Source organism: Glossina fuscipes, unplaced genomic scaffold, assembly GCF_014805625.2.
Source record: "Glossina fuscipes isolate IAEA_lab_2018 unplaced genomic scaffold, Yale_Gfus_2 1, whole genome shotgun sequence".
In the NCBI taxonomy this organism is placed as follows: Eukaryota; Metazoa; Arthropoda; class Insecta; order Diptera; family Glossinidae; genus Glossina; species Glossina fuscipes.
In genome coordinates, this window is record NW_023998415.1 from 18,814,760 (window position 1) to 18,835,573 (window position 20,814).

Here is a 20,814-nt window from a genome sequence, read left to right on the forward strand (position 1 = left end):
AGATGATTGAAAAGATTTGAACAAAAAGTTGGAGCCTTGAAGGGCGCCATAATGACCGCAATTCGAAAGTTATCCTAGAAAATGGTGCCGCCACCACGGCGTCATATGTTACACTTTAGAAATATATAGATATTCAAAGTTGATGGTTTCATATATTTTAAGTGCTATTAGAAAAATGAAATCAATTTTGACAATGCGCGTATTGTTTAACATGCACAGGTTTGCTTTAAATCCCTTAAGCAGAGATAATTCCGGAAACGTATCTGGTGCTATGATCAAAGAAATTTAACGATCGCAGAGGCTTAAACCTGACGGTAACGTAAGTCACATTAGCATATATTAGGTTTGAACCGATTTAGCAAGTGAATGCTGTCGTACTCTTTCCTCTTACATAAGTTGAATAATTTTCGTTATATTTGATCTCCGTCTCGTACGGAACGGAATCGTGGTCCGACCAAATGTTAAAATATTTGCAGTGCTTCGGTTCTTCGTACATAAGCTAATGCATACTTATACATAGCTCCGTATAAATAACTATTTCTCCTTGTGGTAATGTATCAAAAGTGTCGAAAAGGGGTTATGTGAAGGGAATACACCTGTACTTGCTTTGAAGCATTTCCATTATAAAAAGTAATAATTGGATAATTTGAAACATACGTTGACGTCCATTTAAATGGCTAAGAAATCTATGCATACGCTTAAGCAATGCACAATGAATGTTACGGGCAAGGTTTATTTGGTGTGATTTGTCAGCATTCTACCAACAATTTTCCATTTTCCATTAATTTATGATGACATATGAAAACATTATCTCTCTTGATACATGATTGCGAATGTAGAGGAATTTGAAAGAAATGAGAAAAGAAAAACACAATGCATTTTCCTTTTATTATAATCAAAACTTTAAAAAACATACGACAGATGCCGAAAATAAATGCGTACTTTTCCAAAGAAATTTAGTTAGATTATCTTTCAGATAGTCCCGACTTTGGTTAGTCTGTTATTATTAATGTGCATTAAACTTGGATATTTAAGCAAGTCGAAGTAGCCATTGTCGACAGCAAAGGGTCGTCGGAACATTCCACCTTTAAAACTAACGCAATTTATGCTATACATGCATAGAATGCATTAAAAAATAACCTAACGATTCGATATCATTGAAAGTTCGACATTTGCACGCTGCCATAGTAAGCTTAATCGTATGACATCCGATCGGCTAAGCAATAGAATGCACTCGATAACTAGCGCCTCCACTTAGCAAGACAATGCTCTCAGGTGGTGCTCCGCAGCCAAATTGCAGTACCAGACATAAAAGCTTGGATATCGTAGAAACCTTCTTTCCTAAAGCAAGCGAAACCTGCCTGCACCTATAACAATCTAATGTCCTTGCATTTAGGATAGAGACAGCCACCACCATACTCGAGCAATAAAATTGCAAAAAAAAAAAAGCGACAGTATACAATATTCTCTATTAAGTTCTGGGTGCGAGAAAGCTAAGTTCCAAACGGGCATCATGTTTACTTACAGTCGACTAAATTCAGCGTAGGACAAGTCCATGGTTACAATGCCTCCATCCATTCATAGTCGTCTCCAGCAATGGTTAGTTGTCTGCAAATATGTAAAGAATATCCCAGGGGGTAGTTTGGTGTGCACTTTTCACGGTCTTAACAAATCTTCATTCTTGGTAAACGTTGAACGGTCACTGACACTTTTGAAGCAAACTACGTTTGTGAATGAAGTCGAATTTTGCAGTTGCCGAAGTTATTAAACGGCCTAATAATAGCAATGACGACAGTTAATTCCAAAAGCCCAGTCTAAACGAAGGTGGAAGGTGGAAGATGGAAAAATGGAACAGATTCATTCTACTGGAGAATCGATATCATTTCTCATATAATTTTTATCGATCAAGTAAGAAAAAAGAAAAATTTAAGTGATATACAAGAAAAAAAAAAAAAAAAATTTGCTGAATATTTATGGTGAGAGAACATTGCCGAAGCTAAGATGAGCTCGTAATAGTACTCTTCTTGCTCGTCTCCTTGCAATAAGAGGCCGCCAGAAGACACTCTAAATAGACAAGTACTCGCATTCGTTAATTATCGCCCTTTAGAAATATGACTTTCACTTGCTTGCCTTTGTGTCCAGTGGTCTAATTTTCATTATTATTTATTACTGTTTTACTACATCCCACGAAGATAATGCTTCTTACGTTGCCAAAGTATTGCTTCAAAAAAAAAAAAAACAAAAAACAAAAACACTTTGTTTCACTTGTTCTCACGTCCGCAAGTAGCACTACGATAAAGAAAACTACAAGCATTTATTATGTGTGTGCTGTAGAGCGCGTTTTTTAAAATGAAAACATATCGTTTTGGTCAAACTTTAACACGAAATCTGGTATTGTCAATGGAATAGTACATCACGTTAAACACAACAACAATCCTGTATTATATTCCCGTGTAAAGCTTCTCTAACGAAAGTAACACAATTGCAACGAACGAATGTCAAGCGAAGCAAAGTTTAGTATTTAAAGTGAGATTTCCGTTAGTTATTGCGAAAGACTGGCAATCAATTGAATGGATACGGATGTGCTATGATATAATTGTGAAAAATCCAAAATAAATCCACGTAAAATCACTTCAACCACAATCAATGAGTAATTTGGAGGTAACTTACGTGGGAAAAACATCTAGAGTCGAATTTCAGAATTTCAGATTTCTGTTAAAGCCGTTCACTATGACCCCTTGTGTTAATGCTTAATTAAAATTTCGGCACAACTTTCATACAATAATCCAGGGCCACAATTTCATTAACGTATTCTATACAGATCCGATTTGCAATTTACAGAAAATTTCGATCTAAATTGAGCAAACTTTTATTACAGCTCATTAAGGTGATCGAACCCAATCTCAAAAATGCGCAAATCAACGGCATGTTAAACGATTCGCAAACTCAGCTTCGTATTATGTGTTTAAAGAGAATTCGATTTTAGTTTCGGATTTTTGCATAAGAACTTGCAGGTACACGTAAATGCAGACCCGCGATATATGAAAGTCCATAGATCCGGAAATGTTATGATGGTATCATCTATTGAAATCTTTAAAAGAAAAAAAACAAATGTTATATTAACAATATATTTAGATCATTGTCGTCAAGAAGACGAATTTATTTATTGTTAATAATTCCTCACATATTCGCTTAACATGTAATCTGTAGGTAAGTAGGAAAAATCCTGGTTAAACAAAATCTTGCGTCTGCCATTTATTTCCTTTAAATGTCTATGCAACTGTATGGCAACAAATAAGCATCACGTTCCATTTTTTTTTTTTTTTTTTTTTTTTTTTTGTTCTCAAAAGCAAAAAAGATTTTTACTAAGGCATTAAGATTAAGTGCCTTAATGCAAAGCGTATACTTTCTTGTTGCTTGTATCATGACCGGCCGCATAAGTACAATCAGTTAACGAGGAAAAAGAAAATTTCTATCTATGATTATGCGTTTAGTCGAGGGAAGAATTTATTGATTGCGGCATTGTTGTAGTCAAACGAATGCGCAGTCACCATTCGAATGACAATTTCTTTAGAGAGAGAGAGAGAGAGAGAGAGAGAGAGAAATTATAATAGGTTTCCGGAATAGTCGCGGTTGTTAAGAAACAGATCATCGTAAGGCAACACTTAATTAAGAGTGAGCTATTGTTTTAATTTATCGTAATTTAGCCTGTAGTTGAGATTAACTCAATTGGAATTTAGTTTAAAAGTTTTCCACGATTGTCGAGTAAATAAATTTCATTTTAATTATTTGGGTTTCTTGTGCCTCTTTTTTTACAGCAGATATCGTACCATGGGCTGTTCGTTTGAAACAGCCAAACTGCAAAGTCTATGTGACATAAAGGAAAACTTATTAACAACAACAATTAGTTCAACACCGACAAAAGTTTCAACGAGAATTATTGTGTCAAGGAATTGTAATCAGAAAGTTGGAGGAACACAGCACGGTACAAAAATCAGCCACAACAATAAAAAGGAAACATTTAGTAAAGGCTGCCAAGATACAACAAAAATAACTATAAACAAAACAATTAAGAAAACTGCAATTAAACATTCGTGCGATAAAAGTAATACACACAGCAATAGTGATACCAACACAAACAAGAACAAAAACAATAAAGACAACAATAATAATAATAATAATAATAATAATAATAGTAACAACGAACAAAAAAAGGAGGCCGTGTACCGACACTTTAAGGAAGTGACAAATCCTCGTGAAGAGTGTAAAGCAAAACAAATCGCCAAGAAGCAAGCGAAAGAGGGAAGTGTACGGCAAAGAGGTAGGGAAAAAGAGCAAGGAGAAATAGTAGAAGTATCCTGTGTAAACTGTTATCCATTCGACTGTCACAGTAGGATTTGTTGCACACAACAACAAGCCAGTGATCACGGTATAATAAAATCCCACGCAAGCCATAATTTAAAAACCGACAAATATTCCAACACAAGCAATTGCCGTTACTGCCACAGCCAATCGTCAAATCAGCTGCAGTCGTTGCAGCGCCATTACCATTACAATCCTCCCCGTCATCGCCATTATCAATATTGCCAACAGCAACAGAAGACGCCACAAAATGAAACAGAATACGGAGCCAACTGTACGAAAGCCAGTTTCATTGCGAAAAATGATGAAATGGCAGCAAACATTGTTGCCATTTATAATGCGGGAAGTCAAAGTTTGCAGAAAACACTGTCACAGACACGTACCACCTTAACAGCAAATGCAAATTGCATCAAGAATAGCGTAGTGCAGGTGTGGGGACATTGTACAACGATAGCCGAATCACTGCTAAGAGCAACTAAGTCTCAGCAATATCAGCATTACACTCGTAAACCATCGGAGGGGGCAAACAGAGACTTTTACCAGAGAAAATATAAATTCAAGTCTGAACCATGCTCTCATCTCCATAATGCCATTGGCTCAAATAAGCGCCATCACAACTATAATAATAATAATAATAATAATAATAATAATAATAATAATAATAATAATGATAATAATAATTACAACAATAAAGAAAGCAATGGAAAAGCCAACATTTCCAACAATCCTAGCCAAAGTCACAGCTCCGCCACGGCCGCAAATACAAATGCAATCAGCAACGCCAGCACCAACAGCACCCCCCGCACCACCCACAGCACCAGCGCCACCCGCCGCACCAGCACCACCAACACTACCACCACTACCACAACTAGCAATATAAATACGAATGCTTCTGCCACCGCCGCTTTCAACTACATCGGCCACAACTACTATCATCTATTACGTAATTCGATTAATTTTTACACCGCCTCTAGCGTAATACTCGTTCTATGCTATTTGACCACCACGACCTCAGCTGCCGCTGCTAAATCGGACACCTCATCTATTGATAGGCATCCAGTGTAAGTTAATTCTGTACATATATACGTTGACCCATTCAAAAATGCACAAACACACGCACACAAATATTTATCAGCTTTATTCGTTAATTTCTTCCTTTCATCGTTTTATCATACTATCAATATGCCATTATAATTAGAGCAGTTACAAAGGCACAATAACATACACATATATATATATAAACGATTGTATACGCACCACGTTCATTGCCATAAACTTCATATACGGGTCAAATACATACTCATAAAATATTTACTACGTGAACGCCACAGCCTGTTTGTATTTTTAATTAAATTTATTTATTTATTAATTTTTTTCATTTTATTTACTTCTATTTTATTTATGTTACTATAATAATTTTATCTGACACTGCCTTTCACACTATTTACAACGCGTACGTACAGTTTTCTTTTTTCTTTTTTTTTCTTTTTTATTTAAAATCTTCACTCTCATCTTTTTTTTTTTAAATTCAATTCCAGTCTCGCCATCGATTGGTCGAAGTAAGTGCATTTCAAAAAAATTTCTTTTGTGTTTCTTCATTTTTATTTTTTTTTTTTCCTAATATCCTTTTATGGTCTTTAAGTTGATTAAGTTTACGAGATTGATGGATGCAAGATTTGAAAGTGGCACAAATACTAAAACAAATATATTCCTAAAACGATTGGGACGTTTTAGGTTAACTTAAGTTTGTCAAATAGTAGCTAACATCGTTATCAATTCCGATAGAGAAACACTGAACAACATCAATACACAATTGATCACAAACGAAACATCGGTTGATTACACTTAATTGCCCTTCTCCAATATCTGTTATATATTACTACTGCTTATCAAAATTATTCGTTTGTTTATTATACCCCAGTTTTATCTTTCATTCCCTGTTTACTTGGTACACCCATCACGTTATCGTTTATCTCGCACCCGCTACACTCTGTATTATATCATCCTGCCATCAATTGCACCATGCTGTTTGTTTATCTTGCTTGTCGTATGAGAATAAACGATGTTAAAGAAAGCCATACAAGAAAATTGTTATGTGCCGTTACGAGCAGAACCCGTTCTGGCTTGCACTTCCACTTCATAGTTGAGGGGAAGGAAATTCATTCTTGGTATTTATCAGAATTTATTTTTTATTTATTCATTCGATGCATACCGTTTTGTTTGCAAATTCCTCTGTCTCTTCGTCTATTCATCTCGAGTGGCCATACGTGCACCCGTTCGCGCAAAGAAAGTAACGGGCTCGAATCATTCTCATATATTTTGATTTGCATCTTGATGTGTAATAAGAATTTTTTTTTTTTTTTTAAATTGCGAACGTGTATATCGTAATGAATGCGTGCGATCGATTTGTCTTTTCAAAATTTTAAATGCATACACGAAACCATTACATGGAAATAGATTGAAATTTTTCACTTTGTAACATCAGCTGATTTGTTAAAGAATCATAACACTCTTCTTCAAACATGATCTGCTTGAAATAATCAAAAAATTAGTGTCTCAAGTGTTAGCTTGCGACGTGAACAATTTAATTAATGAAAGGAACGTCGCGCAGATATCTTAGAGCTTTATGGCTAATAGAGGATCAATAATCTCTCTTAGCATAATCTTTAAGCACAATATCGTTTTGCTTTGTTCTCTTACATAATTTAATCTGTCTTTTCGCTTAAACGACTATAGAGATCTAAGAAGGCCCTAACATTTCAGCCCTATGTCATTCAATTATCATATCCGCTACTCTCATCTCACTCTCATGGACTCTGGCGGCGAATGAAATGAATTTGGAAAATATTTCCTTCTTCATAAAATCGAATCTAAAATCTACTGCTTTATGTTTTATAATTAGTTTTTCGATACCCACAACAGAAATTGCTTAGAGAGTTTGTTTATAAATTGTTTACGCAATGATGTCTTACCAATTATCAATTTATACTACTATTATTATTATTATTATTATTATTATTATTATTATTGAGTCATGTAGGAAGTCTTTGCGGTTTTTTCCACGGAATGGTGTTAATACGTATATATTGAAGAGTGCAGGAGTGGTTTGCTCGATTCCGTTCCGAAATTCGATGAAATTTTGCAACTGGTTTAGGACAACCGGTACTCAAGCTGTCTAGAATGGGAGGGGAGGGGCGTTAAAGATCAGCCATACAACAATTTGGAATCATTTCAAAAGAACAGGCTGCAAAGCGATGCTTGAAACCGCGGAAAAAACCGCCGGCTCCTTTTACATGACCCAGTCTACGTCTGGAAGTGTTTACAATAAATATATATGTTTGTATTTAATTTCAATTTCATAGTAACTACTTTATTATTATTATATTTCTTTATATTCCAAAGAAAAATGTAATATATTAACAGGCATCAAATTATTATCATCTGACTGATTGAATCCAATAATTTCGCAGCAATGACATTTGCTAAAGTAACGCGCGCGACTCATTTAAATGTTCAAATACAAACAAGCGTCATCATCATCATCATCATCATCATCGTCATCGTCATCATCATCATTCATGTTCAATTCATTCGTTTATCAATTGTTTTTATCGTCGCTTGCAAGATTCGTCATAATAGTGACACAAACTAATTGTCGCACAATGAAAACACGTTATGTTCATTTGTAAAAATATTTGGCTCGGTTTTCTTAAACGAGAATGCTTTTGTATGCGTTCTTCAATAGTAATCAAACGACAATGAAAGTATTGTTCTTGCTCTTGTTTTTGTCTTTGATCCTTTTGTTTGTTCGTGCTACGAATTTTTAATTGTTTACTTTTAGATTCGATGAGTCAAGCTCCGATAAGGAAATTTTGGATTTATTATTGGAGAAAAAACGTTACGACAAACGTTTACTACCGCCTGTCAATGGTAAGTAGGATATCATTTTAAATATGGTAAACACCCAACACCATGTCTCTATAATTCAATTACGTTTATCGGATCATCGTACAAAGGAAAGCTTTATTAATATGTTTTTTGTTTTATTAAAACTAAGCATTTTTCGTGTAAGATTTATTTATATATATATGCTACACATGTATTCATGCCATTCATATATAAATATATATATAAATGCAATAAATGCAAACATGTCTACTTGCAAGAGCTTATACCCGATACTTGCACTCAATGTACGGACGACGTTGTGATGATGGCACATGGCATATGTCTATGCGTAACGAATGTACGTGTGTTCATTTTTAATTATATTAGTTATTTGAAATAGTGTGCTTGGTGGTAACTCAAAAGTACAAAATAAACTCTGCATCATGGATGTAATCAAATTTAATTAATTGCTTATAAATAAATGAATTGAATTATATTCAATCAATTTATAAGTGCATAACTATAAATAATCAATTTGCCGCCGCCTGTTGTTTCAATTTCAGTAGCTTTACCCTGTTGAATACGGCAGCACCGCCCTAAACACATAACATACATTTTCCATTGTTTTCCTACGAAACGTTTACGTAAGACTCTACTCTACTCTACTCTACTCTACTCTATTCTACTCAGCTTTACTCATTTACTTCCAAAAACTGCTAGCAATATGCGAAATGACGAAGGCCGCCCTCACTTCCTAACAATTTTTGTGCTTTACCGTTACCATTTACCGTTCCCATGTCCATATAATAGTTGTTTAATAAAAATTAAATGAGACTCTTACAAAAAAGAAATTGAAAATTATTTTACGACAAGCTTTTGTTTATGTTCTTCATATTTCGTTGCTTTGATTTAATCAATTTAATGTGGCTAGCATTCGCCTTCGGTGTGTGGTGAAAAAATAATTTGGAAACCTTTGCAATTTATGCCAATTATCATAAATCAATATATCCCATAAGTGCTCTGGACACTGAACATTTACATGGACAGTTCACCTCAATTTGAGATATACTCGTACTGGAGACATTTGTGCTTATAAGTTAAAGTTAAATTTCTATTAATTTACTGGAATGCTGCACGCACTAATTGGTGTGACGCTGACTGCAGATCTACTTCGTTAAAAGCTCATCTGTTTGTTTTATTCACTGTTCACATTCTCAAAGTGAATGTAACAAAAAAAGTTGGATAGAAGCCAGGAACTGATGCATTTGCATACCTATCGCTGGACAACTAAAATGGACGACATGTGTGTTTTCGTTAAACCTTTCGGTTATGTTTGCAAGATGCGCGTGATTTCATCATATTCTAATTGTTTAAAGCTGAACTTCTATCTAGAATTCTTTATTGTGGGAAATTAATGAAATTAATATATCCCCGACTGAGACTTTCTGCACCGTTTTGAAGACGGGGCTTGCCTTAAGATTTACACACACTATACATTGGCCTTCTCTGCATATTAGGTGCCTGCATGTCCTTTGGTTATTTTCACTTAAAAAAGGCATTTATTGAGAAAAGTTGCTCCAATATTTGTTTATAGAAATATTTTGCACAATTTTCTACAACTTCTCCCCATCTTTGGCGCACTATAGCGGCACCATATCGAAAGAACGATATTGCTTGGCAGCGATCCATTTTCGCACTTCTTCGGCATTTCGAAATCGCTTGTGTGAGCCAAGTCAAGGCGCTTCGATGTTAACAAGTGATAATTGGAAGCCGCTTTGTCTGCTGAGTCGCGATCCTCTATTCGAGCTGTAACAGTGTATGCTTACCAACTGTTAGAATATGCGGCTAAGCGTTGTCATGCAAGCCAACGATTTAATTTTGCGGTTAACCGCTATTGCTTCGGTTTTCTGCAGCAGTACATCGTTCAATTTGTCCAACCGACGTCGGTAGACATCTGCAGCAATCTTTTGATTCGATTTTAGCAGCTCGTAATACACTACTCCTTGCCTCGTGCTTCACTATAGCAAAACTTTATGGCCATGAACATTTCGGTTCGGTGTCGGTATGGATGCTCTCCTGGACTAAACCACGACTATTTTCACTTGGAATTGTCGTAGTGGAGCCACATTTCGTCGCCACTCGTAGTACGCCATAGAAAGTTCTCTTTTTTTGCCTGCTAATGAATGCCGCAAATCGAATATTGAGCGTTCCATGATTAGCGCCTTCTATGCACTACATAGGATAATAAGAACAGAAGATGGAAACACATTACTTTATGTATAGGAAGGTCAAAATCTTGGAATTTAACCATTATGCACAAGCATCTATTAATAACAAAATGCTGCATTTTGTTTATGAATATGTTTACATAAACATCTATCCGCGTTTCAAATTTCGCAAATTTCAACAAATTTTTTTTCCTTCCAAATATTCATTACATAGTGCCTGGGGGAGAGCGTAGCAATCCTTCATGTAATGGGATGAAACTCACAAGCATTTGAACACTTTTCTGTGTAGATTGTTAACTGTTTATATATAAATTTATGTCCACTAAGCAATGCAATTAAATTAACAAATAAAATTAATTTTACAGATGAAGACTTTTGCTGCGGATTATCTTCGCCGGAAATGGTTACAATAGAAAATAGCCGAAGACCACATCATCGGGGTTTGTGTTCTTGTTTTTCAGCTAACCTTAGACACAATTTTCGGTTTTCTTTTTCTCATTCAAAATGAATTCACGGGTTTGTCTCCAAGCCCTTATATGCATCACTAAAAAAAACAAAAACCAAAATTTTTTATATTCAATTTTGTGTATATGTGTGTTCAATTAACTTATATAATTTTCGTTTTCGTTTTCGTTTTTCTTTTTCTGGCTCGATATGAATTTTCAAGTTTCTCTCAAAATTCTTCTTCTTCTTATATTTCTTATAACAATAATTTTGTACATTCAATTTTTCTATATGTATGTGTTATATTAATTTTATTATATAATTTTTATAGAGTTTAATTTTAGAATAAAATTGTGATAATTTTTATACTAAATTGATTCTTAATTTGTATTACAGTGACATCCCCCTCTTAAGCCAGAGTAGGAAAAATCAATTCTTTTTTTCTCAATAACAGCATAAGAAGATGCTCATGGCTCTTCTCATGGTTCTTCTCGTACCCACTATCAATGGATCCCGCTATACTCGAATTGTCCTTCCGTTTGTAAATAATATACAGAAATATGCATTTAATGGTTTACTGTGTCTATTCGTCTGTTCGTTTAGCTGTTATTTGTCATTACTTAGCGCGAATCTAATTGAGCCATACTCGAGCCATAAGTGCCGTTTTAATAGATGATCTTCCAATTTTGTAAAATCTTCAGTAAAAATATTTTCGAAAGTCTTTTAAATGCATAGTGCAAACATTCATATCGTATCAGTGCAATAAGCAAATAAATGTGACTTCCAATTCACCGAAGGCTGTTCTCGGATTCATCACAAGATTCAATACACATAAGGAACGAAATAATTAATAAATTTTTTTTTATAAGCTTGAGATGACGAATATTCAAAGCTTGGTACAAACCGTATACAATAATTTGTCTTGAAGGAAACCAGTCCAGGTCTCATGCGAGAACCATTTTTCGGCGCACAAACTTAAGATATCTTCCAGGCTATCCAGGGTCATGCTAATGCTTTTACCAGCATATACGTGTGTTTGTCGATCTAAACAAGTTCATTTAACCGTGTAACTGCATATGAGGGATATATATATCATAATCTGTCTGTCCGTCCTTGCCGGGTTACCTCATAAAATGTATGTATATTTGCCATAATAATGTACTTAAAAAAATATTTTTATCATTTCGTCAAATCCTTGGATTTCACGACTACACAATCAGATAATGAAAGAGATCGACACAGTTAACTGGTTCAAATAGAAGAATATTGTATTTGAATTTTGATGCATATATGGTATGGAATTTTGTTTCCAGCCCTATGCACACATAAATGGCATAAATTGAAATGAAAACCTTAATACAAATCTTTTGACTACATAACTAAACGATTTCACTCGTGGCCAACACTAAACACTACACACTCTAAAAACACCACCCCCTTAGAAAGCGTATCGTCTTACCTTATCATTTTTTCTTCGCGCTTTGCCGACTTATGTGCACAACGTGTGTTGTAGAATAACGTAAAAGAGGAATTCATTTCGTTTCCGAGAAAAGCAAAATAAATTAAAATAACGCGAACATTAAAGTGATCCCAAAAAGATCATTTATAATGCTATTATGAAATTAATAAAAGTGAATGCTATTTACTTAAAAAAAAATAAAACGCATAAGAGATGGAAACTAAGCAACATACAGCTAATGTTTTTATAATCATTCAGGCAAAGTCCATTTCAGTTCTGTATGAAGTTGAGAGCACTCGCTTTTCGTCAAAATTGCTTGTTCGTATACGCCATTGCTCGCCATTTGTCAGAATTCATATCACAAACTTGTCAGTTGGCAAAGTTGGAGCAAACGCCAAAGCATTTGTGCACCTTTCAAGATGTCAAGGGTGCATAGTGTGAGACATACACGCATCGAGCCGCTACATATGCCGAATATAGTGTAATTGTCTTTAGTGTTTTTTCCTTAAGAAAAAACTATTGTTGTTGGATATATTAGAAAGTAGAAATGCAAAATGGATCTGAACTCAATATTATTGAAATATTAAAGAAAAATATATATGTACTATTTAATCGTATATTAGTTAATGTTATTACAATTGTGTTAAAAAACAAAAGCGCTTGAATCCTTTTTGTGTTTTTTTTTTTTTTTTTTTTTTTAAATCGTTTGATAAGTTTTTGTGTTCGTTGTTAAGACGAAATATGTGTTATTTACGGGTTCATCGATGCACATGTGAACTATAATAATAGACAATTTCTGATAAGCAGAAACACATTAGATAGATTCAAAGGTAGTCATATAAAATGCTCAGATCGAATACAACCACAAGCCAATTAATTGCCTTACAATCTTGTTTCTTTTGTTTAAATTTGATAATTATAAACGTAGTCACTGTCGTTAAGTGAAACGGTATTTGTTCGAAATCCCTCTACAACTCCAGCGTGCTTCATTTAAACGGAAATCTAAAGCCAAACACATTTGATTCTGCAGATGAGATTTCAAGCGGAAATTTATTACAACAACATCCTCCACAATTACGCAAAAAAAAGTATTGAAGAAAAGAACTTTCAACAATGAGTTTTCCTATACACTCAAGAACGGTAACAACGTACAACCTGATGATATAAATAAATTGATTTAGCGTTATTTGACAGTCCGATGGCTTACATATACTTTACAATTTTTTTTGCAAATATGCTTAAGATGGTGGATATCCGAGATTCGCACAATAGGCGAATAAAATGTTCGCAAATAATTTAAAATATTTTTCAATGATTTTCTATTTACTGTTTTCCTAATTTTTGTTTCTTTTCGTTTATTTTACGATATCTTTGCATTTGTTTTAATTTATTGTGACATTTTTCCCATTGTATATATAAAAAAAAAAAATAAAAATTTCTTTCAGGGACACTTACGGTAAATGTTAATGTATTACTGTTGAGCTTGGCCTCACCTGATGAAAGCAGTCTGGTAACTATAAATACGCATATTAGTATATAATAATAAAATAAGAAAAGTAAAAAAAAAAAGTTTACGTTAAGCTTAATGCATTATAGCAGCTTGTGCTAGAAGTCAATCATGTGGAGCGTAGGATGTTTTAGTATTTATAGGCTTTTAGGATCTACTATAATTCACTATATATATATATAAGGCAATTTAAGATATACTAAACCTTGATCAAAAGATCAAAAAATCTTATATAAATAATCGTTTGCTTTACCGAATACCTTTTCGCTAATCATTGAGATATTGACTTGGCTAAGTAAAGCCATCTATGTTACATAATTAAATTCACTAATTTACGGCCTGTCTAGACTAGGAATTTCCCTTTAAGGCAGCCTTTACTAAAATTGACGATTACTAATTTACTTATCCGCCAAATATCGGGCATATTGAATCACCTTTAAGACTGTTTTTTTAAAGATATTTGTATAAGGTTTTATTCTGTCCGTTCCTTTAGAGGGATGAAGGTTACTTTGCAATTAAGCACTTTTGAGCTTTAATGGCATTGAGCACATTGAAAATGAATGAGCGCAAAACTGAGCAGCTTGTAGTTATTCTTGTATGTGAATTGCTAAGTAAATATCGCCCGATTCCAGAACTTGTAGTACTTGGAAATACAAAAGTATACAAAAGTTTTGTAATTTGAGTTTTGAATCTGAGGGATTTCCCATTAAATAGAGTTAGGCTTCGCTTACTCTCTTTGAGTTAATGAATTCTCCAAAGTTTATGTAAACGTTTTTCTATTATTTTATTATATTAATTTTAATTATTTATTCTTAACAGAATTTTCTTTTCTGGTCTTTTTCTAATTCTTTACCAATATTAGAAATATGAAGTTGAATTTTTATTGCATCAGCAGTGGAACGATCCACGCTTGCAATACGGTAACAAATCGCATTATGATTTTTTAAATGCGTTGCATCATCATGAAAGCATCTGGACACCGGACACCTATTTCATTATGCACGGCGACTTTAAGGATCCCATTATACCCATGCATTTTGCATTAAGAATTTATCGTAATGGGACCATTATGTACGCAATGAGGTAAGTAAATATAATAATATGTGAATAATGTTTTTCAAAAACAAAAACCATTCAATTTTCATCCATTATTTACATATAAACGATGTAACAATGTTAATTCAATTTAAACACTTTTTACAAATGATAATTTTTATATTCACTGACATCGTTACGTTTTAATGAACGCCTTTATGAGTTCCATTAATATGCATAAGAAAATAACAGAAAATATAGAAATTATGGAGAAAACAAAAAAAATTATTTCGATACAAACTCAAACATAAGCGTAATAACGGACAACGGATTTTTATAATAAAATAACGCTTTTATAGCTATATCGCGTCGACGGATGAATATCATTAATATCCCCGCTTACGTAATTTTTCATGCTGAAAATTACGAAAACGTATTCTGGCGCTGTGATAAGAGAAAACGATGCGTTTTCTTCTTAATTTGATAGTTCGGAGCAAAAGCTTATTCGGAACACACATCAACAAATATATATAAATATATGAATATATATATGAATCTATATATGTATATATTTTTTATATTTACTTTCGTTTGTATATATAATGTAAATTAATCAACTATAATAGAAGCTTTTTGAATGAATTCAATGCAACTTTTTAAACCCATAAGCGCAGTATTACAAGTATGTTCATATTATCAAGACGTGCCCAATACCGTGACGAAGCCTTAGAGACCGTTTAAACTAAATATAAATCTACCGATTTAAGCATTTTCATTTGTACATCTGTCTGTCTGTCTGTCTGTCTCTAATAGATGTGATGAAAATTGTCCTCGTCGCGAGAATGCAGCAGTTGGCTTCAAATTTGTCACAGAGATTGGAAAGTCTTGCACCACAGCAGAACATAACCTAAAACCTCATTACTTGTAGACGAGAGGAAACAATCGGCCACACCTTCTCAATATTATCGAATATTGAAATTTCAGTATTTCATCGAAATGTTTGCGACACGCAGAAAAAAGCTTCAGCGACCATATAAAGTCTACTTTATTATTGATCAATATCAAACGGTAATGGGTATAATAGGAGTCGTTGTGGCCGAATATAAAATTTCCACATCTCGAAACATCTTACAGTGAAGCATCGTGCATGCTGTGTAAATGCGTTTAAAAAATTAAAACCATTCATATATTAATCGCGATCAATTAAAAATGCAATATATCTCTGCAATAACGTGCTCATGCACCTGATACCGATGACTCTTTCTGTTATGATTTATCTGCTTTGTAGACTCTCTCGATATCGATATACACTAATCGATGCAACTTCGAATAGAATTTTTTGAGTAACGATAAAAAATCATGCATTGCCGTGTGGGACACGGTGGCATCGTGGCCGGGTCAATATTACTTTAAACCGTCAAATATCGGGTTTGTTAACGGATTCATGCATCAATTTAACGGCCATTGCAATGTAAATATTTTTTGTTTCTTTTTTTTTGGATGACCGATCAAGAGGTGCGAGTCACCACAATATCAGAGCAATCTATCGAAAGTGTTTGTCTTTAAGCTTAATATACTTAAGAAAAATTAATACCAAACTGTAATGCGTGGTGTTGACAGACTACGTTTACTAAAAATGCAACACTGCATTACTTAATTTGTTAAGTTCGCGAACGAAGGGAGTTAATAGCGGGAGATAGTGTTTTCACTTAGTTTTACGGGGCTTTTTTCGCTAGATAGGGGAGATGAACGAGAGTGCGAGATAACGAAGACGTTCGCCTTATCTTGTCCTGTGACGATAAAAAGAAGGGTAAAATTGTCTGAGTTCAAATATGAAAAAGTTTATGTGAATTTGTTCCTAAAATATATGCAATTAAGCGAACACTTACTGAGTAAATAAGAAGAGAGTGCTATGTTGTAAATATTGGCGATGTGTACACATTGTTACAAAGTCGAAGTGGTTTTCGAAGGAATTTGTGTAACATTAATATAATTAATTGCGAAATATTAAAACGCTGTAATTGCAATCGTACCATAAACGCGAAGGGCGTTACTTCGTTGGGTTGCATATTGACTCCTTGAAGAATTCATTGAGCTTGAAGTTTTTATTTAAAACTATACGTATACGAAACGAAAAGGTGAGAGAAAGTTTCTTTGTGAAATTTTTGAAATTTGTTAATACATGAATAGATAAAAATAACAACTAATCGATGAACGAATGAACGACATGTTAAACAGTCTTAAAAGTTTTTCAAAAACGAAATAAAATTCGTTCATGTGTACATACACAGAAAAGCCCGATTAATCTTTATAACGCTTTCATTGAAAAATATCGAGCGACAAACTGAGTTAAACATCTCTTAACAAATGAATGAACACTTAATGCCAGACATTTCGGTTGGAATCATTTTCTCAATAATTTTGCATCTTTTGGATTTATTTCAAATTCTTTTTGCTGAAAGTAACGTCACATGGCTGAAGAACGATTTTGATCCTTCCTTTCTATTACGTAAATCATGGAGCGATGCTCTTTACGATGTATAATTAGAAACTAGCTGAGTGTAATAAAAACATGTAAATGTTGCCACCGATATTTGCATTAGTTGTATTTGTATTGAACGATTATTTACTCTTATTATATGTACAATTTTATATTCATATACATCTTTACTTACATATATATTGTTACATAATCCATATATATACATATGTATATATTTACTATTAAATAAATTGAACGAAAACTCATATACATTGTAATGCAATAAATGCTGTATAAAATTAAAAAAAAAAATAAATAAATAAATAAATAAATAAATAAACAGTATTTTAATATGTAGGAGAGGAAAGTAGCTTAGAGAGGTCTGTTGAGCTCAGCTTCGCGATCTCCCGTAGACATCATGGGCCGAAGGAGAACATAGGCAGAGCTAGTATAGAAAAGCCCAAGGGCATAAGGGATGCCCGCTCGTTAGATTAGGTTACGCCTATCCGTGTGTTCGTTATTTGCATTAGTCGGAGGAATATCATTGAGTCAAAAATATAGAATCACTCCCATATCTCACGAACGAGCTAGATCAACACAGGCACGTACGTCGTCCAATCCTCCCGAAGTGGCACTTCCGAGTTGCCCTAAAACTTAATGCAATTAATAGTCTTCTATAGACAGACAGGAAGGCTGTAGACGGCAAGGTTGCAAAACATCTGAACATGTATTTGTAATGATAGCTTTTCATATTTCTTTAAATTCGCATTCGATGCATTCTGCATCGTGTGAGTATTTGTATGAACATCAGCTTATTGGCATTTCAAATAACTTTTGTAATTACAGACGGCATTTGATATTATCTTGTCAGGGAAGTTTGCATATATTCCCCTTCGATGATCCGAAATGCTCATTCTCAATGGAAAGTAGTAAGTATAATTTTATATATATATATATAATTAATTATATATGTATGTATTTTATGAACCTCTATTTGTATTTATATATATATATATATATATATATATATATATATGTATATATATGTATATAATTTTTATATGCATTCATGTATAATTCATTCATTGACCATCTCTGCGCTGTGTTGTTGTGTTTCGTGCACAGTATCGTATGAAGAGGCTCAAATCAAATATGTGTGGAAAAACGACGAGACTACCTTACGTAAGAGTCCTTCGTTGACAACGTTGAATGCCTATTTAATAGAAAATAAAACAACAGCCTGTGATCAAAACAGTTGGAGAGGTAAGCTTTCATCCTATCGTTAATAAATAATTCCTTTGTATGTATGTTCGAATTGTTTGTAGTTGAAAATTTTTATTTTTATTTATTTTTATTTTTTTTTTCCTTTTATCCTTCTTTTTTCTTTAAATCATTTTTTCTAAACCATCTGTAGAATATTAATTTTTAATTTCATATTTATCACATACATGTGCATATGTATCCGTATGTTTACATATGTAAAAGGAGATTTTAAAAAAATGAAAAAAATTAATAAATAAATAAATAAATAAATAAACAATTAAATAAACGAAACGCATTAGATATAATTTTTCTGACCAAATCTCTGATATCGTTGCTGATATTTTTCCAAAATCGATTATTATTAGTTATTGCATGCAAGACAAATTGATATCCTTTGATGTATTATTTCTGAAAATTTTTAACGCGTTCAGTTAACTTACAAAATATTTAATCGATACAGAATCGGTAGCGTTTTATGGCTGAACGCTAGTGTGTACCGAGAAATTTTATAGATTAAATTATCGAATGGCTCCAAAGTGATATATAATAGTATGTGCTCTGAGAATAATGCAGTTATTTAGCAATATTTACGCATATTAAACATCATTCTAAATTTGCAAACTGTCCAAGACAGATTTTTTTTTCCCACGTACATAAAATAGAAAGAAGAGAGAAGAGTCGCCCTAACACTCAAACTCTCACCTGACTGTGTAACGAACAAAAGTAAACAAACGATATGAAGTTTTGACAGGCGCGACTAACTGTCTGCATATAAATGGTATACTCTCGTAACATGAAACATTTTTTTTCTTCAAGATCAATCACTTTAACTAGAAAGCGTGTTCAAAAATATTCAATAATTATTTTCAAATTGTACGGTTCGAAGAGAATTCTTTAAATATAACACATGTAAATGTTGAAAAAATCCTACGACCTTGATGCTAAAGACTTGCCTTAAAATAAGCAACATTGCTGAGTAAATCAAGAAATGGATAGCGACAATCTTAAGGAAAAATTCCAAGGTAAAATATTATAATTCAAGATGATAACCCCTTGCCTGCAGTGCCGTTTATATATCGTATGAGGTCTCTTTATACTTATATGATAAAGCATTTTGGTCAAAAGATCGAATTATATCATCGAGGCCAAGTGTTAAGCGCCTCGAATGTACATTGGCAAGCCCTCGGGTTGTGGCACTGGCATATTGCTTAGGTTAATACAAGATGAAAGCGAACCGAGTGAAAAAATGTTCCTTAATGTATGAGGGCAATATTAGCAAGCAATGTATTATTTTAAATAAGTGCTATTTTGAACCTGGTCGCCTGGTCACCTGGTCGATAAGCTTCGGCTGACACTACGAGAGCATTCTACGTTTCTTGCTTTAAGCGTTAAAACGAGTGCAACGTTGCATCTGAAGTTATATATATATATATATATATAACTTTATGTCATTTGTCGATTTCTTTTCATTCACCTGAATCATTCTTAGGCATTTGATATAATTTTAAGCCATTCTATATCTATACAATGTTTGGTTACCATATGTATTTGGCCATATGAAACGATTATATAACGATTAATATATTTTTCATTATTATTATCGTTTTTTAAATTTTATCTAATGTAGCAAAATTAGATTTTAGAGGCATGGAAAACAAATGCAATTAAAGAAATCAATTATATTTCTTTTTATGTAGTTTAGCTTTTTGGCCTTAATTTGAGTTATGATCTAACCGTAAATAATATACGTAGAAGTGTTCTTTTCTTTTGCAAATTAATTTGATATTTTATAACTTTTAATGTTCCAAACACCAAGTCAATCAAACAATTCCAATTTTTATTAAAATTCTAAAGGGAACTACAGCTGTCTTAGAGTCGATTTAATATTTACCAGAGATCGAGCATTCTATTTCACCACCGTTTTTATACCCGGCATTATACTGGTGACGTCATCTTTTATAACATTTTGGTTAGAATGGAATGCTGTACCGGCCAGATCTATGATAGGTAAAAATCAACCAAATCAGTCAATCAAACAAAAAACAAAAAAAGAACTAAGAAAAATCAATAAATATATATAAAAACCATCAACAACCAATCAACTTAGCATTGAAGCAATGAAATAAGTTTTTTGAATGAGTTGATT

At 33.3% G+C, this 20,814-nt stretch overlaps 1 protein-coding gene across 23 annotated transcripts in view; it reads left to right on the forward strand.

Annotated features, from left to right (window-relative positions):
• Positions 1-20,814, forward strand: part of LOC119645230 (probable cyclin-dependent serine/threonine-protein kinase DDB_G0292550) — an 89,678-nt gene that overhangs the window by 38,442 nt on the left and 30,422 nt on the right. For 11 of the 23 annotated variants that reach the window (XM_038045292.1, XM_038045290.1, XM_038045296.1 and 8 more), the window contains 9 exons: positions 3,819-5,423; positions 5,901-5,921; positions 8,204-8,292; positions 10,844-10,918; positions 13,827-13,891; positions 14,751-14,971; positions 18,252-18,334; positions 18,531-18,668; positions 20,523-20,675. In XM_038045292.1, the coding sequence (XP_037901220.1) occupies positions 3,832-5,423; positions 5,901-5,921; positions 8,204-8,292; positions 10,844-10,918; positions 13,827-13,891; positions 14,751-14,971; positions 18,252-18,334; positions 18,531-18,668; positions 20,523-20,675 (2,437 nt within the window). In that variant the 5' untranslated portion in view covers positions 3,819-3,831. The remainder of the gene's footprint in view (positions 1-3,818; positions 5,424-5,900; positions 5,922-8,203; positions 8,293-10,843; positions 10,919-13,826; positions 13,892-14,750; positions 14,972-18,251; positions 18,335-18,530; positions 18,669-20,522; positions 20,676-20,814) is intronic. The other 12 variants (XM_038045301.1, XM_038045308.1, XM_038045299.1 and 9 more) reach the window with 9 other exon arrangements.